Here is a 26357-nt window from a genome sequence, read left to right as displayed (position 1 = left end):
CTTTCTCATTTTATATAGGAGGAAACCCAGGTGGATAGGAAGGGAGTGACCCAAGGCACCTGAGTCTGTCTTTCCATCCCCTCATCAAAGAGTCAGTCAGCAGGGGCAGGGATGTTTGTTCAGCATTTTAGTGAAGAGAAAGGGGTGTCGGGAGATGGGATGGAGGACAGTGAAGTACAAGTGGCTTCGATTTTCCAGAGCACACTGGGCACCTCCACACTTCCCTGGATAACCCAGGCTGGCTCAGAACATGGTACCCAGGCCTCAGCACCAGGAGGCTGAGACCCATGGGAATGACGCTGCAGCAGAAGTCAGCTGCTTTTGCAAAATACGTAGCAGGATGGGGTTCTTGTGAGTGAAGGGGCAGATATGGAAACTCAGACTGAAAGAGCTTTCTACTGTAGAAAAGGTTTTTACTGTGGGAGATTTTCTACGGCAAATCTTGGCTCTCACCTTAGATGGATAAATGGATGATGAATGGACAGACAGGGGGATGGACAGGCAGGAAGGCAGTCAGGTAAGCAGGCAGGCATTATTTTAATGCTTCCATAGGGCAAGAGAAAGGTTCACCCGATTCAGGTTGCAGACATAAAAAAGTGAAACCCATGCCCTCTAATAATGACAAACATTCCCTCTGTGGTGTAGAAGCTATGAATGGCCTGGCTGGATACAGTTTCCACTAAAACCTACACCACTGAGATTTCCCAATGATCAAAAGCCCCCAGCAACAGTCTGAGAGCAGCCATGCATAGCTCCCTTTAATTACATACTGATCACAGCATCACCAGGGACATCACCATGCTGGGAGGAAAAGTGATAACATCATTTTGCTGGAGAGACCCACACAGGTCAGAGCAGAAATACAGCCTTTGCCAAACGTGACTGTGGACAGAGATGAGCGATCCACTTGCACAGGGCTCAAACGCCAGCACAGGAACTTCAGTGCTCCTACAGGTTTGAATGAAAAGACTAAGATTATCTTTAACATGCACGTGTATACTGCAAATCCCCCCTGCTCCAAAAAAAAATGGGACTCAGTGACCCAGGCTATGAGGTGGTTGGGTATGAGACTGCAAAACATCTCAAGATCTGCTATTTCCTAATTCAGGAAACAGAGGATGCGGTCTAAGAACCATCACTCCAGGACCTCAGGGGCATTGGGGACAGGCAGGGGACTCAGCCCAGGAACCTGGGTTCTAGTCCTGACCAAGCAGCCCTGGGTGAACGCAACTTACACAAAATTTAGTGTCTTCTACAAAACGAGGATAAAACCACCTGCGTTCTTAGGTCACTGAATTAGTATGAGGAGCAAATTTAAAATACGAATGTAAAACCAATTTGCACACAGTTGAGCACCGTTCAAGCACACAGGGCGACAGCACTGCTGTAAGTGCGGGAGAAGCACACGAGGTGAAGTGGGTGGCTCACAGGATGCAGAGAGCTGCCAGCAAGGCTACTGCACGTCTGTCAAAGGGCACGGAGACTTCAACTTGGACAAGAAAACAAACAAACAAAAAACCAAGCAGAGGTCCAAGGGAATAAATAACTTATTCTGTTTCTAAACCGTTTTTAGAAGGGGCATCGAAGGGTAAAAACCTTCATCAGAAAAGCTGGATCCAGAAGACAGGTTCTCAAACTGAGAAATGAACACAGGAGTGAGTGTCTAAAAGGAGATGATTACACTGCAACTCGTTCGAGTCTCACGAGGCTGTCCACAAGCTTAGGCTTAGCTGCAGGCAGCCAGTGGGATCCTTCCATCATACAGGTTCAGCCTGCCACAGTGCCCAGGGGCCCCATCAGCTTGCTGTGGGGGCCAGGACAGAGAAGGGGCACTGAAGGGAAGAAAAAAGTAGAGGGAGAAAGTGGGGTGTGACACTTTCTTCGGGGGCAGGGGAAGGGGGTGGCATGTGGGGACAGGTGCATTACAAACCGAAGTTTGAGATGCTTTAATAATGGTGCTTCAAAAATCCTTGACCCCATATTGTTGGAAGCTATTTTCAGCTTGCAGTTTACAAAACCACACGCAGTCAGCTCCAATCTGGCCACAGTTTCTGCACCTTTGCCGTTGGGCTTTGAGCACTGGTCTTCTGAACCATGGATAAGAGCACAAAGCCATGTTTTCCCACATGGGTAAAGGGTGGGTAAGGGTGTGCACCTGCCTGTAATCTCAAAGGCCGTGAAGAGAAAGGGGCTAGCAGCATCCAAGGCAGAAGGTGATGCCCTCCTGCACAGCACACTCCCTTTCTATGACAGGACAAATTCCTTCTGGCTTCACAGGTGGTCCTGCTGCGCGCTCTACAGTTAACCTCTCTGTGCTCTGTAAATACTGTCCGCTCTGACTTCACAGCCCCAAGGAAAGTTATGGCTTGTATAGGACATGGAGAAAGGGAAAGGGCTCTGATGGAGCTGCTCTGTGCTTAGTATTATGTAATGTGTACATGACATCATTGCATTCTCAGCTACTTACTGAGTACCCTTAAGTAGATCCTGAAGGCCAGTGATTCTCCAACAGGAGGAAAAGAGAGGACATAAACCCTTGCATATCAGAATTGGCAGGCAGACTTTTTCAAACACATCCTTTCTGCCTGAATAGCAATATGTGAGTCCCAGATCTCAAATATGCCATGGATGCGGAGGTTCTCGTTTTACAGCCCATATGCTGGGAGTCTTCCCCATTTCACAGATGAGGAAACAGAGGCTTTGAAAGGTTTAAGTATGTTTTGCAAAGTCATTTGGCCAGTAAGTGGTGGAGTCAGAAGTCAACCTCAACGACAGAAACTTTGCCAACAGTTTAGTCTGTCTCCGCAATGGCAATAAGAGAAGCAAGTATCTTCCCAGGAAATGTAAGTGATTTGGGTTTATTCCTGCTAGGGACTGCAGTTCCCTCCCCTTCACGCCATCATTTGAAAATAATAACCAAGCCCTAAAACTACAAGATGTAATTAGAGCGCTGGACACTCGCTGGAGGAACGGTTTCCGTGCCAGGCCCTCCCTACCTAGAATGGATTTGTGAGACTGGGAGGGGAGAGGCTGGGCAATAGTTTACTAGTCAAGGGCCTGGTCCTTGACTAATAAGGTCATAGCCTTGCAGAGGGAGACAGGCGTTCACGGGAAGCATCTGTCCTCCAAGCCTGAGGAGTGAGGGACACCGCTGGGTGCAGACGGCCCTCAGGGAGGCTTTATTTCACCTGCGCCTCGAAGAATGAGCAGGGCATATAGAAAAGTGGGCTAGAAGCCAGGCACAGTGGCTCATGCCTGTCATCCCAGCACTTTGGGAGGCTGAGGCGAGTGGGTCACGAGTTCAGGAGTTTGAGACCAGCCTGGCCAGCATGGTAAAACCCCATCTCTACTAAAAATACAAAAATTAGCCAGGCATGGTGGCGGGTGCCTATAATCCCAGCTACTTGAGAGGCTGAGGTGGGAGAAATGCTTGAACCTGGGAGGTGGAGGTTGCAGTGAGCCAAGACTGTACCACTCTGCACTCCAGCCTGGGCAACAAAGTAAGACTCCATCTCAGGAAAAGGACAGGACAGGACAGGACAGCACACAGGACAGGACAGCACAGGACAGGACAGGACAGGACAGCACAGGACAGCACAGCACAGGACAGCACAGGACAGGACAGGACAGGACAGGACAGGACAGCACAGCACAGGACAGCACAGGACAGGACAGACAGGACAGGACAGCACAGGACAGGACACAGGACAGGACAGCACAGGACAGCACAGGACAGGACAGGACAGCACAGGACAGCACAGGACAGACAGGACAGCACAGACAGGACAGGACAGGACAGCACAGGACAGGACAGGACAGCACAGGACAGCACAGGACAGACAGGACAGGACAGGACAGCACAGGACACACAGGACAGCACAGGACAGCACAGGACAGGACAGGACAGGACAGCACAGGACAGGACAGGACAGGACAGGACAGGACAGGACAGGACAGGACAGACAGGACAGGACAGGACAGGCACAGGACAGCACAGGACAGGACAGCACAGGACAGCACAGGACAGGACAGGACAGGACAGACAGGACAGCACAGGACAGGACAGGACAGGACAGCACAGGACAGCACAGGACAGCACAGGACAGGACAGCACAGGACAGCACAGGACAGGACAGGACAGGACAGCACAGGACAGCACAGGACAGCACAGGACAGCACAGGACAGGACAGGACAGGACAGACAGGACAGCACAGGACAGCACAGCACAGGACAGCACAGGACAGGACAGGACAGGACAGCACAGGACAGGACAGGACAGGACAGCACAGGACAGGACAGGACAGGACAGGACAGGACAGACAGGACAGGACAGGACAGGACAGGACAGGACAGCACAGGACAGCACAGGACAGCACAGGACAGGACAGCACAGGACAGCACAGGACAGCACAGGACAGCACAGGACAGGACAGGACAGGACAGCACAGGACAGCACAGGACAGCACAGCACAGGACAGGACAGGACAGGACAGGACAGCACAGCACAGGACAGCACAGGACAGCACAGGACAGCACAGGACAGCACAGGACAGGACAGCACAGGACAGCACAGGACAGCACAGGGACAGGACAGACAGGACAGGACAGGACAGGACAGGACAGGACAGGACAGGACAGGACAGCACAGACAGCACAGGACAGGACAGGACAGGACAGCACAGGACAGGACAGGACAGGACAGCACAGGACAGGACAGGACAGGACAGACAGGACAGGACAGGACAGGACAGCACAGGACAGGACAGGACAGGACAGCACAGGACAGGACAGGACAGGACAGCACAGGACAGGACAGACAGGACAGGACAGCACAGACAGACAGGACAGACAGACAGGACACAGACAGCACAGGACAGCACAGGACAGACAGGACAGGACAGCACAGGACAGCACAGGACAGGACAGGACAGACAGCACAGGACAGGACAGGACAGGACAGGCACAGACAGGACACAGGACAGGACAGGACAGCACAGGACAGGACAGGACAGGACAGGACAGGACAGGACAGACACAGGACAGGACAGGACAGGACAGGACAGGACAGGACAGGACAGGACAGCACAGGACAGGACAGGACAGGACAGGACAGGACAGCACAGACACAGCACAGGACAGGACAGGACAGGACAGCACAGGACAGACAGACAGGACAGCACAGGGACAGACAGGACAGGACAGGCACAGGACAGCACAGGACAGGACAGCACACAGGACAGCACAGGACAGCACAGCACAGGACAGCACAGGACAGCACAGGACAGGACAGGACAGGACAGCACAGGACAGGCACAGCACAGGACAGCACAGGACAGGACAGGACAGCACAGCACAGGACAGCACAGGACAGCACAGGACAGCACAGGACAGCACAGGACAGCACAGGACAGGACAGGACAGGACAGGACAGGACAGACAGGACAGGACAGGACAGGACAGGACAGGACAGCACAGACAGCACAGGACAGCACAGGACAGCACAGGACAGGACAGCACAGGACAGCACAGGACAGGACAGCACAGGACAGCACAGGACAGGACAGGACAGGACAGGACAGGACAGGACAGGACAGGACAGGACAGGACAGCACACAGGACAGGACAGCACAGGACAGACAGCACAGGACAGGACAGCACAGGACAGGACAGGACAGGACAGACAGGACAGGACAGGACAGCACAGGACAGGACAGCACAGGACAGCACAGGACAGCACAGGACAGGACAGGACAGGACACACAGGACAGGACAGCACAGGACAGGACAGGACAGCACAGCACAGGACAGGACAGCACAGGACAGGACAGCACAGGACAGCACAGGACAGGACAGCACAGGACAGCACAGGACAGCACAGGACAGCACAGGACAGCACAGGACAGCACAGGACAGGACAGGACAGGACAGACAGGACAGACAGGACAGCACAGGACAGCACAGGACAGGACACAGGACAGCACAGGACAGGACAGGACAGGACAGCACAGGACAGCACAGCACAGGACAGCACAGGACAGCACAGGACAGGACAGCACAGGACAGACAGGACAGGACAGGACACAGGACAGGACAGCACAGGACAGGACAGGACAGGACAGGACAGGACAGGACAGCACAGGACAGCACAGGACAGCACAGGACAGGACACAGGACAGCACAGGACAGCACAGGACAGGACAGGACAGGACACAGGACAGCACAGGACAGCACAGGACAGCACAGGACAGCACAGGACAGCACAGGACAGCACAGGACAGGACAGGACAGGACAGACAGCACAGGACAGCACAGACAGCACAGGACAGCACAGGACAGCACAGACAGACAGGACAGGACAGGACAGGACAGGACAGGACAGGACAGCACAGGACAGCACAGGACAGCACAGGACAGGACAGCACAGGACAGGACAGGACAGGACAGGACAGCACAGGACAGCACAGGACAGGACAGGACAGGACAGGACAGCACAGGACAGGACAGGACAGACAGGACAGGACAGGACAGGACAGGACAGCACAGGACAGGACAGGACAGGACAGCACAGGACAGCACAGGACAGGACAGCACAGGACAGCACAGCACAGGACAGGCACAGGACAGGACAGCACAGGACAGCACAGCACAGGACAGGCACAGGACAGACAGGACAGGACAGGACAGCACAGGACAGGACAGGACAGGACAGCACAGGACAGGACAGCACAGGACAGCACAGGACAGCACAGGACAGGACAGGACAGGACAGGACAGGACAGGACAGCACAGGACAGCACAGGACAGCACAGGACAGGACAGCACAGGACAGCACAGGACAGCACAGGACAGCACAGGACAGGACAGCACAGGACAGCACAGGACAGGACAGGACAGGACAGCACAGGACAGGACAGGACAGGACAGGACAGCACAGGACAGGACAGGACAGGACAGCACAGACAGGACAGCACAGGACAGCACAGGACAGGACAGCACAGGACAGCACAGGACAGGACAGACAGGACAGCACAGGACAGGACAGGACAGGACAGGACAGGACAGGACAGGACAGGACAGGACAGGACAGGACAGGACAGCACAGGACAGACAGGACAGGACAGGACAGGACAGCACAGGACAGGACAGCACAGGACAGCACAGGACAGGACAGGGACAGGACAGGACAGGACAGGACACAGGACAGGACAGGACAGGACAGCACAGGACAGGACAGGACAGGACAGCACAGGACAGGACAGCACAGGACAGGACAGGACAGGACAGCACAGGACAGGACAGGACAGCACAGGACAGGACAGCACAGGACAGACAGGACAGGACAGGACAGCACAGGACAGCACAGGACAGGACACAGGACAGGACAGCACAGGACAGGACAGGACAGGACAGGACAGGACAGGACAGGACAGGACAGGACAGGCACAGGACAGGACAGGACAGACAGACAGGACAGGACAGGACAGGACAGACAGGACAGGACAGGACAGGACAGGACAGGACAGGACAGGACAGGACAGGACAGGACAGGACAGGACAGGACAGGACAGGACAGGACAGGACAGGACAGGACAGGACAGGACAGGACAGGACAGGACAGGACAGGGACAGGACAGGACAGCACAGGACAGACAGGACAGCACAGGACAGGACAGGACAGGACAGGACAGGACAGGACAGGACAGGACAGGACAGGACAGCACAGGGGGACAGGACTCACAGGACAGCACAGGACAGGGGACAGCACAGGGGACAGCACAGGACAGGGGACAGCACAGGACAGGACAGGGGAGGGGAGGACAGGGGAGGACAGGGACAGCACAGGAGGGGAGGGAGGGGAGGGGGACAGGGGAGGGGAGGGGAGGGGAGGGGAGGGAGGGAGGGGAGGGGAGGGGAGGGGAGGGGAGGGGAGGGGAGGGGAGGGGAGGGGAGGGGAGGGGAGGGGAGGGGAGGGAAGGGAAGGGAAGGGAAGGGAAGGGAAGGGAAGGGAAGGGGACTAGAGAGAGAGCATCCTAGACAGAGGGAGAGCATCCCAGTCAGAGGGAGAGCATCCTCAAGGGCCCCAAGTGCGGATGACACCTGTGTGGGCGACAGCCAGGGGTTCAGTGCAGCTGAAACAAAAGTACAAGGGGGAGTTGGTGAGAGGAGAGGTGGATGCGGGGAGAGAGTAGCTGCCCCCAGTGTCAGGCTAAGGAGTTTGGCTTTTAAAATGAGCAGGAGCTCAGGAAAGCTGGAGACAGGGAGTCATCAGTTAGTTTGGGGACATGGAAGTGGGTAGGTGGTCCCTTGGCTGTGGAGCATGGAGCTGCTAGTGACCCAGGAGACTATGTCCGATGTGAAATGAAATTGAAAGTCAAGCAGAGAGTCTGGCTAAGGATCTTCTAAGAGGCGGAAAATGAGGTGGAGGCAGGGAGAGGGAACCAGGCCCCCAGAGTCAGAATAGGCAGCAGGAAGGACACGAGGCCTGGAGGTACCTGCACGTCACAGGAGTGCGGCCACGGACACGTTCACAGTGTGCTCAGCCCCTCAGCTGCAGGCATGGGGCCAGCCCTCTAGGCTGTATACCTCTTGAGGGTGGGGCCTGTGGCTTGTTCAGAGCCTGGCCCTTAGTAGGCCCTGAAGAAATAACTGTGGAATTCTTTACTGGATAAGCTCAGATGTGCCAAGATGAGAAGACAAAGGCCGCTTCCCAAAACACTCCCATGACTGAGGCCAAGCCCACATGAATCTCCTACGTTTATCCTGGGTAATGCCAGGGCCAGGACACGTAGGTGAATTTCACAATGGGAGCCTGCGTCTCCATTCCATTCCCCTCACAGAGCTGGGGTGGGCTGGGCTGGGCTGGGCTGTGTTCACCAACAGCCCCTGTGGACTTCTCCCGGATGAGGACCCCTCCCGGCTTCTGGAGATTCTGCGGCACACACATAATACAAGCCCATCCAGGAGGCACAAGGCGATATCTCCTGAGCCCTACGTGCTGGTCTAGGGAGCAACACCCTCTCTGCAGGGCATCTTGAGGCTCTCTGGAGTACACGGACACAGGTGAGTCACCCTTTTACAGTCACAGGCTGAGACGGTGCAGCCCTGGTGAGATTCTGACTTGTAGCTAATGCGCACTAAAAGCAGCTCTTGGGAACTTCTGAGACCAGTCAGAAATCAATGGTGACAATAAAGCATTTACACTTTTGAGCAGAGTTACCTCATCTCAACTTCAATTCCTTGATTCTTTCTGCATGGAATGATGGCCAAATCCCAGTGGTTAGTTCTCAAAATTAGCAAATTAGTCTATAGGCAATGTTAGCACCACCCCACAGAGAAAGCCTAATCCTTCCTATTCAACCCATGCCCAAATTCTAGCTCATGAGCTGACACGGACTAGCAGAGGATGTGGGGGGCACCCTTGCTGTTATGGACAGCAGGTATGTCCCCCCCAAATTTACATGTTGATGTCTATATTAGTCTGTTCCCACACTGCTATAAAGACATACCTGGGACTGGGTTGATTTATGTAGAAAAGAGGTTTAATTGACCCACAGTTCTACAGACCACACAAGAGGCACGGCTGGGAGGCCTCAGAAAACTCACAATCATGGTGGAAGACGTAGAGGAAGCAAGCACATCTGCACATGGCAGCAGGAGAGAGAGAGAGAGAGAGCGAGAGCGAGAGTGAGCACAAGAAGGGGGAAGCACTACATACTTTTAAACAACTGCATCTCATGAGAACTCATTCACTATCACGAGAAGAGCAAGGGGGAAGTCCACGCCCATGATTCAATCACCTCCCACCCAGCCCCTCCTCTAACACATGGGGATTACAATTCAATATGAGATTTGGGTGGGGACACAGAGCCAAACTATATCAACATCCTAACCTCCAGTGGGATGGTGTTTGGGGAATATGGGGGAGTTATTAGGTCATAAGGGTGGGGCTCTCATCATGGGATTAGTGCCCTTATGAGAGACATGAGAGAGCTTGCCTCACCTCTCCCTATCTCTGCTCTCTCCATCATAAGAGGATACAAGACAGCCATCTGCAAACCAGGAAGTGTGCTCAGTCTGGTGAACAGATGTGGCTGTTTTGGTTAGCAGATTGTCTGCTTAATTGTCAATATTTTAAAATCAGAAGCTTTTACATTAACACATATCTGATCTGCCAGCACCTTGATCTTGGACTTCCCAGCCTCCAGAACTGTGAGCAATAAATTCTATTGTTTATAAGCCACCTAGTCTATGGTGTTTATTACAGTAGCCTGAACTAAGACGCTTGGTAAGATTCATTTATATGGTCAGGGCACTTTTACTCTTCACCTTGAAAGTCCAGTCAAAAGCCAAATTCCAGCGCAAGAATGGTGCAACACTCCCCTCTGGGCTCTAACAGATGATAGGTCCATATACACCGTGTTACTTGGCTCTGAAACAATTCCAAACACTTGCATAGTTTACTACGTGAGTGTCATATGTTTTTCTATGACAAGAACTTGGAATGAACTCTCCTTCCCCTTGAGAGAAAATGTTACGTCATCAAACCTTGTAAGACCCCATATACGACCTCTACTGGGCTTCAAATTACAAAAAAACCCAAGACTCTGGCATTCTAAGACCTCAGGCTATGGCAGGGCTACACGGTCAGCCACCTCTCTGAGGTGGCAAGTTTATGCCAAAATGAGGCCACACTCTTAACCACCTCTTCAAAGACCGAGAGCTCAGTGGGGTCACACTCCATTAGCCTTTGAGCAAATCTCAGAACCCTCGCCAGCCAGCACCAGCCAGCCAATGCTCTGGGAATCTAACGTGTTGTCCAGCACCTCCACTGTGTGGCTCAGCTCTCCCAAGAGCCACTTGTATAAAGTTACCCCTCACATTTTAGTTAGACTTTACTTCCCACAGAGGCCTGCTTCCCACCTAATTGAGCAACTAGACTCTAGTAATTTTGGAAGCCACTCACTCTGTGGCTAATGCATTCCCTGAGAGAATTGTTCTCATTATTCTGCTCCTTGTTAGGCATTGTGAACCAAAGGAAAACAAACATCGCTTTGTATAGCAATAAACCACGTGATTCATCTAATCACAACTTTGATGGTGTCTCCTTATTTCAACCATAGAGAACACGATGCTGACCCCAGCGGTTATTTCTGACCCCAAATACGGGAGCCCTTCACAGCCTCTCTCCCCTGCCTTGGTTCCCTCCCTAGTCTCTCCTCTTCCAGCCCTCCCTGCTCTTCCACATCACGCTCAAGATGCTGGTGTCGCCTGAGGCCTGCGACAGCCCTGCTTCACACTTGTTGTCCTAGCGCCCCCGCCCCAACCTTTGTTATCAAAAGTGTTCTAGTTTAAACAATACATGAATGGTAACTATTTCTCATGACGTTTATCTTTACTTACTATGGTGGGCAGGCAGATCTAGAAAATGGGGTCTTCGGTGGCAGGGTCTCATTCAGACTGCTCACGGTTTGGTTCCCATCTCCTTCCTTTTCTTCCAATTTTATCCCTCCTTTTGTCCCTGAAGGAACTTATCTTAGCTGGCAAAGACACCGAAATGTATCCTATGAGAACCATCAGCCTGCTCTAGGTGTATCACAAGTTCGGCTGTAAGTTTTCTATTAGTCAACTGAAAAAAAGGAGACCTAATTAGTTGTACAGAAGGAAAAAATAAGTTATTCAGGAGAAATACAACTATTCCTGACTCTAGACCATTTTCAGATGGACCATCAAAGGGGCCACTTTGTGACGCCAGTAACAATGTCCTCAATGGCACTGCCAAGCAGGCAGCAGGGACTGGGGCTGGTGTGCACGTGCACGCTGGGGTCTTCATGCGACCAGCACTGCCCAGGCTCGCTTGGGAGCCAGCACCGAACAGGGAGGATGGTGAAGTGGGAAGCAATGAGGATATACCTGCCACATCACGCCCAGGCCACTCCCTTCCCTCCTTCCCTCTCTTCCCTTTGGATTTCTCTCCCTCCATTCCTCCCTGGCCAGGACTTCCCAAAAGCATCTTTGGACACAGAGAGGAGTTTAAAGATGCTCTTACACACATTCAACCTCTCCAGACAATTAAAGTAATTGCACCTCCAAAAATGGTGACTCTGGGGATCTCTTAATTTTCTTCCAAAATTGCATTTCTAGACAAGAATTATGCTGGTCCTTGACATTTTTTTATTAGCTAAATCTGAGGTTAGGCAGAGAAGCATTTGGTGGAATTTTAAATTACCAGTAAAAATCAATTATTTCAAGTAACAGGAGAAAATGTTGGGAAAAAACAAAGTTGGAGTGCACCCAAATAAAACTCTAGGTGTCAGTTCCCAAGACCAGCCAACCAAAGCCTCACAGGGTCCAGCCGATGGTGGGAGCATTTGGCCAGTTTTTTGCCTCAATGGGCCTTTAAACCAGAGGTCTCAACCTGCCCATTCTTGGGCTCAGTCTGATGCACAGATGTGGCTTTTTTGACCAGCAGATTATCTGCTTAATTGTCGATATTTTAAAATCAGAAGCTTTTACATTAACAACACAGAATTCTGGCTTCTTTTGAAAAGAAAAAAAATCAGAAGATCTGGTAATACTGAGCCCACATTCACACAAAACAAAACCAAGAACCATCAGAAATACTAGGCAAGAGCCCAGGCATAGAAGTGTTTTCAATCAACTGCTTTCCTTCCCTCTCTTTTACAATCCGTTTTCAAATTGTAAAACCTTGTCTTACTTCCTGGAGGCATTTACCTGAAATTAAACAGCGGCAGGCTGTACCCTCAGTTTCTGAATCACATATGGGCTCTTCTTGTACCTGCTGCAGTATGTTACATTTACTAGAGGATCACTTTTCTTTTGAGAGCTTATCAAATGTTCTCTCATTTTATAATTTTTTTTTTTTTTTTTTGAGATGGACTCTTGCTGTCATCCAGGCTGGAGTGCAAGGGCGCGGTCTTGACTCACTGCAACCTCTGCTTCCTGGGTTCAAGCAATTCTTCTCAGCCTCCCGAGTAACTGGGATGACAGGTGCCTGCCACCACGCCCAGCTGATTTTTGTATTTTTAGTAGAGACGGGGTTTCACCATGTTGGCCAGGCTGGTCTCGAACTCCTGACCTCAAGTGATCCACCGGCCTGGGCCTCCTAAAGCGCTGGGATTACAGGCATGAGCCACCGTGTCCAGCCTTTATAATTTCTTTTTTAACAACAACCACCCACTCCATTCCATCTTGAGTGTGATACGGCATGTGGGCCGGGGACTGGGTCTCTTCTAATCTGATCGGTGCAAGTGGCTGGCTAATCACATGCCACCCAGGTATTCCTGGCGTTGATTTGTGGGTTTTTTCTTCCACAAATTTCTCCCAGCTTCTGGTTGGCAAAGGGGGTCAAACAGTTCCTCCTTTTTTTTTTGAGACGGAGTCTTGCCCTGTCGCCCAGGCTGGAATGCAATGGTGCGATCTCAGCTCACTGCAACATCCGCCTCCCAGGCTCACGTGATTCTCCTGCCTCAGTCTCCTGAGTAGCTGGGATTAAAGTCATGTGCCACCACACCTGGCTAATTTTGTGTATCTTTAGTAGAGATAGGGTTTCACCACATTGGCCAGGCTGGTCTCGAACTCCTGACCCCATGATCCGCCTGCCTCAGCCTCCCAAAGTGCTGGGATTATAGGCGTGAGCCACTGCACCCGGCCAAACAGTTCCTCCTTTCTAACTGTTTCAGTCTCCCCTGCACCAAAAAGGCCTCAAGGATTCTACTACTCCTTTTATGCTGAAGTATGTTTGCCTGATCCTCTGTATGATGTCTTTAACCTTGGACAGCAGCTAAGAGGCTGTGAGATGTGAGTAGAAAAGTGGCCCGCAAGACCAAGGTCACACTCCGTACCCCTCCCAAACCCTGCCAACATCTTGGCAGGAAGGTACTGGCAGAAGAAGTAAAGGTGCCTTTTGTCTGCTTTGGTTATTCTTTGTAAATAATGATTCACCCTGATGCCTCTACCTGGCTTAGACGCAATCTTCCAGGCTCTCTGAAAACTGAATACAAATGAACTGCAATTAATTACATCATCAGACACACGAAAGTCCTGTTCACTGTCAGCCCAAGTAGAGAGCTAGAATGATCCTGCTTTCTTTATAGTTCCCAGTTCGTGATCCTTGGGCCAGTCAACATAGGACAGTCCTGGCAGCAAAGGAAAGGGTCTCCATGCAGAGACTGGGCTTGATTTTGTTAAGAGAAGCAGTGGGTGTGTTTGTGTTTGTTTTTCTAACAGAGCCAAGGGAGATGAAGTGGAAGCCACACGAACAGGCACCTCACTCCATAGTGACTGGCATTAATAAGGCCCTGCGAGCATCTCTGTGACTTCACATTTCAGAAAGTCCATCAGGATCCACCAGCCTCATCATGAGCGCTCGTCTACAGACACAGGACACGGCAGGCATCCAGGAGGCAAATCACAACATACTACGCCAATTCTGGTTCAGTTTTCTCTTTACAAACAGTGACAGAGCAGTCCCCAAAAGGCAGACGGCTGGGTTCCTGGATCAAAACACTCCTTCGGGCAGCTTGTCGATGTTGGGGTCAATTCTGCTACCATGAAATAGAAGATCACAGGGGTTCTCTATGATCCACGGTAAGCAGCTCATTGAAAGAAGTCACCTAAAGCAGGAGGAGGAGACAGATGTTCAACTGAAACCCAGGCTCAGATTAAAAGCTTGATATTTCCATAAGAGCCAATTCTGGTGCTAACCTGGAAGCAGAGGGATGGGAACTGCAGATCCATTTCACTTAGGAACCCACAGTGGAAATGCAGTCCTGTGGCTGAAGTCTGCACCTGAGATGGCCATGGAGCCATACTGAAATTCCCTTCATGGGGGGCTGGTCACGCTCAGCTCAGTCCTTTCCACACGCGGTTTGTCACAGAAGCTCTCTTGTACACATGCCACTGCGATTCAACTGTGCCATTTTGCTTTTTTTCCCCAGGAAGATGCTTACAGATAAGCCTTTCTGCTGCCTGGATTACAAATAAGGTTCTTTCAATGCGATGATGTTTATCTGGCAAAGGAAACAGATTGCAGCAATGCAAAAAAGCACACAGTCCTGTGGGCCCATCACCCACTGCCGTGCCTCCGCTGCAGCCCTGTCTGGACCCACCTCCCACTGCAAGCTCCTGGAGGACAAGGTTTGGTTTCTCTCTACCGCACAGCCAAACCCTCGGCAAATGCCTGCCCAGTGAGCTTTCTATTCGGGCACAGAGCTCGGCCTATCCCAAGAGCACTCTTAGAGGCTACGCCTGCATTGCAAAGGCAACCACCCCTTCAAGAGAGTTTTCAGAGGAAAGAAGGGAACATGACACACACCTCTTAGCATTTTGAAGGCAGAACTCCTTCTCTGTTTGTTTATTGTTGTTGTTGTTGTTTTTTCTTGAGACAGGGTCTCGCTCTGTTGCCCAGGCTGGAGTGCATGGCTAGTCACAGGCGTAATCCCATTACTGATCAGCACAGGAGTTTTAACCTGCTCCATTTCCAACCTGGGCTGCTGCATCCCTTCCTAGGCAACTTGATGGTCTCCCATTCCCATGAGGTCACCATGTTGATGCCAAGCTTAGTGCAGACACCCATAGAATTCCTTGGCTTAAGCGATCCCCCTGCCTCAGCCTTCTGAGTAGCTGGAACTGCAGGTGTAGGCTACCATGAATATTAAGCTGAGGGTGAAGTGAGCCACTCAGCAAAATTTACAGTTCCTACAGCAAAAAGTCTCTGTGTCTTGCCCATGGGACAGCTGTAAACAGCAGCACTGACGTGGTGTTGGCACCACAGGCATTTGTGTTTTCATTAAATTTTATCTACCCTATCTCCCTCACATTATATCTTCCTTGAAAGCAAGAGGCATGTCTTCTACTTCGTAATTCCTCACGGGACCAATCCTATGGCTCCAACACACAATGAGCCAAATCAAAAACTGAGAACAGGCTGGGCGCGGTGGCTCACACCTGTAATCCCAGCACTTGGGAGGCTGAGGCAGGTGGGTCACCTGAGGTCAGGAGTTCGAGACCAGCCTGGCCAACATGGTGAAACTCTGTCTCTACTAAAAATACAAAAATTAGCCAGGCATGGTGGTGGGCACCTGTAATCCCAGCTACTTGGGAGGCTGAGGCAGGAGAAGTGCTTGAACCCGGGAGGCGGAGGTTGCAGTGAGTCAAGATCGCACCACTGCACGATCTTGTCAGCCTGGGTGACAAGAATGAAACTGTCTCAAACAAACAAACAAACTGAGAATAACAAACTTTCCCATGGACTGTCTTTAAAAACAAAAACTGAATGTGAAAGCAACTTCTATAAGACCAGTAATGGGACTACAGAGCCTGACTTAGCAGCTGGCCAGCACCGTGAAGGAGATGCCCTCTGACTACACATCTGTTCCTGCATTCACTCAACAAACGTCGAAGTGCCTGGCATGGGTCTGCACAGCCTCAGCGGAACAGAAGGGCTGCCACCCAGTCCCATCCCTTCCACACATTCACTTCCTCACTCATTCTTTCAGGAGACACCTGTGTCAGGCACGACGTGGTGAACTTTTACAAACAGATTCAGTAGCACCAAAATATTCATAACGTGCAGACAGACAGACGCACTGGAGGGAGTCGTGTTTTCAGACACAGGAAGCTTCTCCTGGGCTCCGCCCGGACTCATCTCTCAGCCGGCACACTCTGGTCTTCAGCAGCCCCCGGCTATGCACCCGCATCTTCAGACGTCATCCCGGAGCTCCCAGCTTGCCCGGGAGGCACAGCCATCAGATAAGACAGTCACATGGACAGCAACACAATCCTGCTTGGGTTCTTCTCTATACAGAGTTTTCCTTTTAAAATACCTTTTCCATTGATGTTATTTAAAAATAACAACCTCATAGTAGACTTCTTATCTCTACCACAGGGCAGGTACATCCCTCCCTTTTTATGAGTAATTCCTGCAGGGGTTATAGCACGGCTTCCAGGTCACACGGGCTACACAAAAACACTTAGCCCAGTTTTCTAACTCCCAGGGAGTGAAGGAATCACTATTTTAAAAGGTGGCAAGCTTTTTTCTCCTTTACTCAGATTTAACTCTAATAGAAACGGACAGGCTCAATCTTGGTGAATTTTTTTTTTTTAAACACGAGAACAAGGTTCAAGAAATTCATCTTCAGGTGTCAGAGAGACGAAAAGAATCCAATAGCTTTTATCTTCAAGTCCTACATTTATGCATCCCATAGTGAGGGTGGTGGCTGGTTCCCTTATAACAGAGGGCTTCACGCCTAGTGAACAGTGGACCTGAATTTATATCAGCCGTACAGCCTTCCAGACGAGACGGTTACACTAACATCCTCACATGAGGCAATCTGCAGAGAGATGGAAAGTGTGGTTGGCAAGAGGTTAGTGCTGCCTCTCTCTTATTTTCTTCCCTTGTACCAACTGATTTCAGACTGAGGAACTTGAAGACAGAGTGACACTAGGAGCTCATATAACCCTCCTCAGCTCTAAACTCAGCCACAGCAGGTGTTTTTAAAAAACTAATAGACTGAAAATGACATTTACAGATGAAATGCTGTGACGACTGAAATTTGTTTCAAAATAATCAGGGGAAGAGGAAAAGTGGGTGGGAGGAGACATAAAATAAAGATTGGCTAAGGGCTGATAGTTATTGAGAGTGAATGGATATTATAATATTACAGCATCCAGCATCCAGAAATATTACATGATGCTTTCTACTTTTGTATATGTTGGAAGGTTTTCATAGTAAAAAGGAAAATTATATCAGGAGACTAACAACGTTTAACAAAGAAGGCTGACTTAGGTATAAGAATGGCCAAGACACACTGTTAAGTGAACAAAAAAAGACATACAAAAGTATATAGAGTTCATTTACATATACACACACACACACCGATAAAAGTAAAGAAAATTTCTGGAAAACTAATAACCTCCATATGCTATTTAACATAAAAATGTATCACTTTTTAATGATGAGTTTTAGATAATAATTGTTTTCATCCGATGGGAGGGCAAAAGGAGGAAAGGACATAGTCGGCTTGAAAATGAGATAAATCTCTCCATGGGCCAGAAATGGAACAGAAACCATATGGGAGATCAGGGCTAGAGCCATGGGTGGAACCTGGAAGCAAGCAGAGGGCCAGACGTTCACCCTCTGCGCAGCGTAGCAGGGACCAAAACACTCCAGGCATGGGGAAGGCAGAAGGCAGGCTCATGCGTGAAACAGGGAATGGGGGCTGCCTCGGGCATAGTCCTCTGTCTCTCCCCCGTCCTTGTCCCTTCCCCAGCGCCATCCATGTCCCTTCCTCTGCTGCAACTACACTGCAATCTACATTCGTCCCTTCCCCCATCTTTGATCCCCTGCTTTCCAATATTCTCTGGGATATTAAAATGTTCTTCCACTATTGTGGACTAGTTATTTTCTCTTTGTAATACCGTCTGTTTTGCAAATACCTTACATTGTTTAGGGTGAAGCCATAAAAACTGGTCTGTATAGATAAGACGCTATTAATAAATTTAAGATGGTAATTTCTGCAGACAGGGGAAGGAGGGGAACACAGCACCAACACCCCAGCTGGCTGCGAGGAAGCTAGGAGAGAACGTATCCAGTCTTTTTGTCTTCCATAATGGGAGGCAGGCTTCTATGGCAGAGAATTCCGCAATTCTAGGAAGGGGGTTTAGACGCTGAGAAGCCAAAAGATTAGCAATAATTTTGCTCAGGGGTCAGCAGCCCCAGTTGTACATATAAGGAAATTGAGGCTGAGGTTAAGGGACTTTCCTAGGTTCACAGAACTTATCAGTGGCCAAGCTGGGACTGGGGATAACGTTGTCACCACCACCCAGGAGTGCTGTTCTGTGCTAGGTACTATAAATACATTATCTGATTCAATTCCCCTCAACTCTGCCACATATAGTGTTATAATCTCCATTTCTCAGCTAAAGAGACTAAGGCTCAGAGAGGTCAAGAGACTTGCCCAAGGTCACACAGCAACTGAGTGGCAGAGGTGGTCAGTCCACATCCTCCCTTCTTCCCTCTGTGCTGGTGCCCACTCTCTCCCCAGCACTCCCCTGGGAGCCCAGCACCAGTGCCTGGAGTGGGATGATGCAGCCTGCGGAGAATCTTTCCTTCCGAGCAAGCGTCTGGAAGAAGCCAAGGCTGGCACAGCACCGGCAGCAAATAAAACCATGTGACCTAAAAAGGTGAACGAGTGGACACGATTCAAATACTTAACACAAAAGCGAATTCCCGCCTGGTGGCACATTATCAGCAGCTGACAGGAATAGCCTGCCGCTTCCTCCTCAGGGTGGGCCTGGCCTCACACAGCACACAGCCGGCCCGCAGAGCCCGGGGAGAAGAAAAGTGGAAGCCTGTGACCAACAAGCTCCCATTCAGAGGATCCTCAGACGGCCAGCTCCGCAAAGTGACCATAACGCAGGGCCGCAGCCCACATACACACACACTCACACACGCGCACACTCTCTCACACTCTCTCTATCACTCCAGCTTCAGCAGGAGCCCTGAGGCCTGAAGCCAGGGCCTGACGAGGCCTCCTGGTCCCAGTGGCCTCCCCGAATGACCAGGCCACGGTTTGGCTTCCTAACTCCTGCAGAGTGGTGACCTCAAGCCTGGAGCCTCACAGAGACCTTGAGGGCTGCCTCCCACCCCCTCCCTCTCTCACCCTGGTTTCCCTGCAAGCTCCACTTCCGTACCCTTTGTTCCTGTTCACTCCAGCATCTTGTAGGAGAGCCAGATCACCTGCTGCTGCTAAAAAGGGAAGTTTTACAATCGTGGGTAGAGGTGGGCAGCCAGATTTAGGAAAAAAGCGGGATATCTGTTAAAATTTAAATTTCAGGGTCGGGTGTGGTGACTCATACCTGTAATCTCAGCATTTTGGGAGGCCGAGGCGGGTGGATCACCTGAGGTCAGGAGTTCGAGACCAGCCTGGCCAACATGGCTACTAATAATACAAAAATTAGTCAGGAGTGGTGGCTCGTGCCTATAGTCCCAGCTTCTTGGGAGGCTGAGGCAGGAGAATTTCTTGAACCCGGGAGGCGGTGGCTGCAGTGAGCCAAGGTGTGCCACTGCGCTCCAGCCTGGGCAGCAGAGACAGACTCTGTCTTTAAAAAATAATAAAATAATAAAATTTTAAAAAATTTAAATTTCAGATAAACAATAAACAATTATTTAGTATAAGTACGTCCCGTGCAATATTTAGGACATATTTACCACACAAAACACTTATTTGTTATTTATGTGAAGCTCCATTTAACTGGGTGCCCTGTATTTTAACTGGCAACCCCATATGCCTGGGGGAGGGACTGAGTAGGGGGAGTCCGGAGGAACAAAGCGTCTGGTGAAGAAAACACAGAGGAGTGAAGATTAAGGGAGGGAGGGAGGGAGGGAGGGGAAATGCTCTTTCATGAGGGTCCCTCTTACAACAGAAACTTCCACCGTGACTTCATTTGAGTTCTCCAGTAATTCTGTGTGTTAGAGATATTTATCCGCTTTCAGACAAAACAAAGAGGGTCAGAGAACCCAGTGACTCGCCAAGTGTCAGATGGGAATTCACTTCTGAGTACGACCCGATGCTGGTTCCTCCACATCAAGCTTCTTCACCCGCTGGCGCACCTTTATAATGGTTATCGGCTGCACACAAACAGGGCACGGCAGTTTACTTTTCTAATACTTTCATAAGGAAACAAGTTCAAAATGGCGCATCTTTACAAAATACAGTCGCCTTTTAGATTCTCCTCTTGGCCACTTATCCCAACTAAACACATCAGCACTGAGGACCTGCCCAGGGGTTTAGCTCCTGAGGAAGAGACAGAGAAAAGGTAGAGAAAGGAAGGGCGACGTTCCGCCCGAGATGACGACGGCACTATGATCTGCAGATGGGGAAGGTCACGGGATGCTGGACGCAACAGAATCTCAACAGGGACCCAAGAGAGAAAGGCTTCTCTCTCCCCGCACTAATATCCCATGATCCCCGTGTCCCTTTCCAGAAAATACTGTCAGTCCCATGGGTCTAGGATTACAAAATCCTGTAAGATTTATACAGAAAATATAAAAATTTGGGGGGGGGTGGGGATTGTGAAACAATGTGAAAAAAACTATTTGTCAAATGGACAATGGGGAATAACTTCTCCTCCCCCACCTCCTCCAAGCTTCTAACATTCATGGCACACAACACAGGGGAGACTGCCATAAAAAAATGACTTAAAATGTGCGATTTTGAGGTAAAATAACTATGGGACAAGTGACTATAAAAATGACACAGCTGGGAAGATCCAAATCTGTTCTTGCTCAGCAAGTTTCCAGGTCAAAATGTGCCTGCTTACCTAGTCAAGATTTGGTTTCGTGCTGTTTTGTTTTTAAATTTTCCTTTCATATAGATGCTAGCATGTTCTTCTTAAAATAAAACGCTTGTCCCCCTCACTCTCCTCTCTGGGGAGACAGACCCGTTGGTGGTCAGAGCCCACTGCCAGTTCCATGGAAGTCCCAGGCAGGGGTAAGAGGCCACCTCTGTGGGAAGCAATCTGACGGCCGGGCTGCGGATCCCCCAAAACAGCAATGGCCGAGCCCAGGGGCTCAGACTGCCTGCTCAAGAGAGAGGCTGGCTGCCCTGTCCCTGCTTCCTCTCTCCCCTTCCATTCCCATCCTCTTCCTTCTCTCAGCCTCCCCACCCGAGCCCCACTGCCAGCCAGGTGAACACTCCAAAGCAGCAGACAACTAACGCTGGATCTCCCAGGTCCCCAGAGCTCCCCAGTCTTCTGAAGAAGACTGAAGAAGGCAAAAACCACGCTCAATTCCCTGTCGACCAGCCAGTACCAAGCCATTCCCAGCCCCAGCATGAGACTGCAAATGTTACCAGGCAATTCCCCAGAGCCAGCGGGGCACACGGCAGTGCAGGGCAGTCATCTGCAGACTCAGTTCCAGAGACTAAAGGTCTCTCGAAGCATTTCAGCTGAGGGGTGGACAGAGGCAGCACGTAAAGGAGTGTAAGTCTCTGTTGATGTTTGAGGGCCCCGGCCCTGCAAACGGCATTCTTCGGACTCTGCAGCAGCGGAGTCTCATCGTTATCATAACATAATGAACATTAAAGATGCTCAAGGTTAGAAAAACTCGGTTTCATTTTGAATCTCAAATCTTTCAGAGCTTTCTTTCGGGAAGTCCAGACAATTAAACTGATTTTAAGACGCACTGTTTATAAAATCCTAGATCTACAGAAAACACAAATTCTGGCCCATCCTGTCTAAGCATGATGGGGTTTCCAAGTTTCCACTTATATGACGTGAGAAGATTCCAAAGCAGACCTTGAAGGCACTGGAGCTGTAACTGCATTTAATACTCAGCCCAGTTTAAATATCCCATGATATCAGTTCTTTCTGATCCCTAAAGAGCTCACCAGCAGACAGGTAACTTCCAGACAGAGGCAGGACAATGAGGGTCCAAAGGGCTGTGACCCTCAGTGCCAGAGCCAAGGAAGGGGGGACTTAGAGCACAGCTCTTCTCCTTCTCAGGTAGGGGAACAAAGGCCCAAGGAGGCAGAGCTGGGACTAGTATCTAGGGCTTGGGGCTCTGAGGCTCCCTCTGTTGTTACAGTAGGTAGCTAGTCAGACACGAGCAGGGCAGGAGAGGGCTCCACCACCACCAGGAATGTTAGGTGACCGTCAGCTGATGGTCAGGCAGTTGTAAACTGTCGCTCTAAAGTGATAATTGGTTGCAGCCAGTGCCAGGGAAAGGCAGGGTCCCAACAGATAGAAAGAACCTGAAACTGATGACCAGCAGCTTCCTGGTAAGATCTCAGGAGCTGGGCACGTGGGCTCAAGCATGGGCACTAGGAGGCAAAATGGTGGCCCCTTGTCTAGGAAGGCTGGACTGGTCAGGGAAGAACGGCTTCAGGGAGTGTGTGCACAACCTCAGTAAGCACACCTGGCAGGCCACCCTCAGGGAAGAACCACGGGAGGAGTAACGCACACCCAAGAACCACGCCACTGTGTAAGACTCCAAGTCGAAAGTCACACAGCACGTTCGATCTCCCAAGTCACCCACTGGCCCTCTCCCAAGCGTACTTTATCTCCTTTCATTCCTGGTCTAGAGCTTTTTCATACACTTTGGGTCCTGCTCTAAAACTTGCCTTGGTCTCTCACTCTGCCTGAGGCCCCTCCATCAAATTCTTTCTTCTGAGGAGGCAGGAAGTGAGGGTGCTGCAGACCCCCATATGGCTTCACCGCTGTGAACACTATCACCTCCCTCTGTTGGATCAAGGGCCCCAGCAGAAGATCTTCCCGGGAAAGAAGGGAGGGGGAAGAAGGTGGGGAGTCTTCTACAGTTAAGATGGCAGATGTTTGCCCAAACCCTCTCCTCTTAAGTCGCCAACCCCTGACCTCAGAGGGAGAGGCCTACCCAGTGACTCTGGGGCAACACGTGAGAGGATTATATAAGGGAGAAAAGTCCACACGGCCCAAGGAGTTATCAGCTCATTCAGGGGCCTTGCAGGAATTTCCTGTTATGTGATCTGGGTCATGCAAATAGCCACAACCAAGCTGAAGCTGCGTCTTCACCCCTCCCTCTGAGGGAAACACAGGCTCCTGACTCACTGGTGGCCTGTACTCTGCAGCTCTCCAACGACTGGGCCTCCCTCCAGGAGGGTCTGCAGGGAGCCAGCATCATGGTGTGCACTGAGAACAAAGAGCGGGGCCTGCCTGCGGGACGGCGAACTCCAGCTCTTTCCGTGCAAACTCGGGCAGCTCTGCTCTGGGTGCACTGTCGCTCTACCCGCTGGAGAAACAGCCAGCAACGTGGAACTCTCAGACCCAGGGCCACGGGCCTGGTTTACTTTAATCAAAACCCGCCTCAGCTGTTCCTTTCCTTTTTTTTTTTATTTTTTAATTGTAAGATGTAGAACAAGAACATACAAAAAAGGGCACGCAAACATGAAGCCAAACACCCAAGCGAGGAAATAAGACCTTGCGGCTCTCCAGAGCCAACCGAGCCCCACCTCCCCCACCGCCCGCCACGCAGGCTCTGGGAGGCATCGCCCCCTTGGCTCTCCTTTCCCATTCTCCGCACCTGCGCGTTCATCCCTAAAGCCTCCAGGTTAGTTTTGCTCTCATCGCGCAGAGCCGTTCCCTTTTTTGCCGTGGCTGTATAGCACTCCATTGAACGAATGCGTTTCATTTATCCGTTCCGCTAAGTAGCACGTTTCAGTCGTTTTCAGTTTTGGCTACTACAAATAGCGCTACAGTGACTGTTTGAGAACGGTTCTCAGGTCCTGGAGTTTCTCCACGACACACGCTTGACAACCAAACGCGGCATCCCCTGGAATGTGCTTCTTCGTGCTGACGACTGACGCCAGTCTGTGTTCCAACGCTGCGCCGCCCTCCCTCCCTACAAGACCACCAGTCCACCCACTCTGCTCGTGGAGAATAGGGGTCACTGGTGACTCAGGGGCCAAGAAAGCCCAGTTGGTCACTAGAAGGGAAGTTAAATCTTCCTCCGTAAGACAAAGCCCAAGGTTTTAAAATTCTGAACTTAACCAGATCCAACAACCAAACAACTGGGCTTTTCCGAAGAAAAAGGCCACAAACTCCCCCAAAATAACGAGGTAGCACCTACGGCTTGGGACAGACCCACCTGCCCATACTGTCAACTGTAAGCACAAATGTGTGCCCGAGACACCAAGTGCAGAAGGATGGGACGCCAGTAAATCCCCGTCTGCCATGGGTGGTAGAAGAGAGAGGGTGGAGGGTGGGGAGGGTCGCGGAGGTGGCCCCCCCGCAGTCATGACGCACCTGTAAACCGGCTGCATCTCCCGGGCTAGGCCAATGATGGCGCCTGGCAGGAAACTGTCAAATTCCTCAAACAACTCCCGGATGTTGGTCTTAAACTTCAGGTCTAGGTCCAGCTGAATGAGCCGCAGGATCTCTGAGGGAAAGAGAAAAGGACAATGAGACACAGGCATACCTCCCGGGAGGCTCGGCCACGGACAGAAAACGACGCGGAGGGCAGAGACAAGGGCACTGGACTCTTACTGTTGTCAGTGAATGATGCAAAGTTACCGCTGGAACAAAAGGCCTTTCATCTACCAGCAACCCCTCCGCACTATTAGTCTTCACAAACGACTGCCGTGTCTTTTCTTCCAACTGCAGACATCCATTTTGCTTAAAACTAGGCGACCACACGCTCCAGCGTCAGCCTGCTGTCCTGATGTGACTGTTAACTGTGCACCATTTCACTCTCAAAAGTATCTCATTTGGATGATACCTTATGTGGACGCCCTACTTCCCTACATAAAACTCAAAGCGGGCCAGGCACGGTGGCTCACGCCTGTAATCCCAGCACTCTGGGAGGCCAAGGTGGGTGGATCACGAGGTCAGGAGTCCGAGACCAGCCTGACCAATATTGTGAAACCCCGTCTCTACTAAAAATACAAAAATTAGCTGGGCGTGATGGCAGGCGCCTGTAATTCCCGCTACTCAGTAGGCTGAGGGAGGAGAATTGCTTGAACTCGGGAGGCAGAGGTTGCAGTGAGCTGAGATTGTGCCACTGCACTCCAGCCTGGGCAACAGAGCAAGACACCATCTCAAAAAAAAGAAAAAAAACACTCAAAGTATCCAGGTGTTTCCTCTTTGGAGCACAGGTGGTAAATGACCCACACAAGACAGAGGTAAAAAACATTATGGCCTCAGGCCTTTATCAGCGCGTTCTGCAAACCCAGATGTGTGTCAAGTGAAGCTGCTGACAGAGCGCAACAGCTGAATGATCTCAGATACCACTGTGTTTTTAATCCACTGCCTAAAAGACAGGATGAGCCCAAATTCTTCAATGTCACAATCACCTGGCACCTAAGAGCTGCCTGCTTCCATGGCCTCCAGATGACTCCAGGCTAGACGTGCAGGAGGAGGCACTGGTGAAGGTCCTTCCCCCATCCTTCACCCAGCCCAGCCTGACCGGGATTCTAGGTGTTGTGCCGGGCACCAGGCTGACCAGGACCCTGCCCTCAAGAGAGACACGTGGGTTGCAAAAAATAGAGGGAGAGGCCAGTGCGGAAGCCTGAAATCGAAGAGTGGCTGTGGGAGGTCCAAAGAGTAGGGGCACGGGGTTCAGTGATGAAGTGGTGAGAGCAAGTTCCTGGTACGCAGCCTGGGAATCAGAACACATGAGTGCAACTTGAATCCAGTTCTGCTGCTGATTGAGCCTGTGACCCAGGGAAAGTTACTTCTCCAAACCTCAGCTATTCCATTGCTAAAATGGGGAGGCTCTCCTGTGCCTTGTGTGGGAAATAGCTTATGGACAGTGTCACAGGGACCCTAGTGACTTGAGGAACAGAATTCTGGAGCAGAGCACCAC

General features: G+C 51.0%; 1 protein-coding gene across 3 annotated transcripts in view; it reads right to left on the bottom strand.

The window, feature by feature from the left end:
• The window catches only part of XXYLT1 (xyloside xylosyltransferase 1), a 200896-nt gene that overhangs the window by 62175 nt on the left and 112364 nt on the right, over positions 1–26357 (bottom strand). For all 3 annotated transcript variants that reach the window (XM_050779188.1, XM_050779190.1, XM_050779191.1), the window contains one exon: positions 24800–24932. In XM_050779188.1, the coding sequence (XP_050635145.1) occupies positions 24800–24932 (133 nt within the window). The remainder of the gene's footprint in view (positions 1–24799; positions 24933–26357) is intronic.

This window comes from Macaca thibetana, chromosome 2, assembly GCF_024542745.1.
Source record: "Macaca thibetana thibetana isolate TM-01 chromosome 2, ASM2454274v1, whole genome shotgun sequence".
Taxonomy (NCBI): domain Eukaryota; kingdom Metazoa; phylum Chordata; class Mammalia; order Primates; family Cercopithecidae; genus Macaca; species Macaca thibetana.
This window is presented reverse-complemented; position numbering and strand designations above follow the sequence as displayed.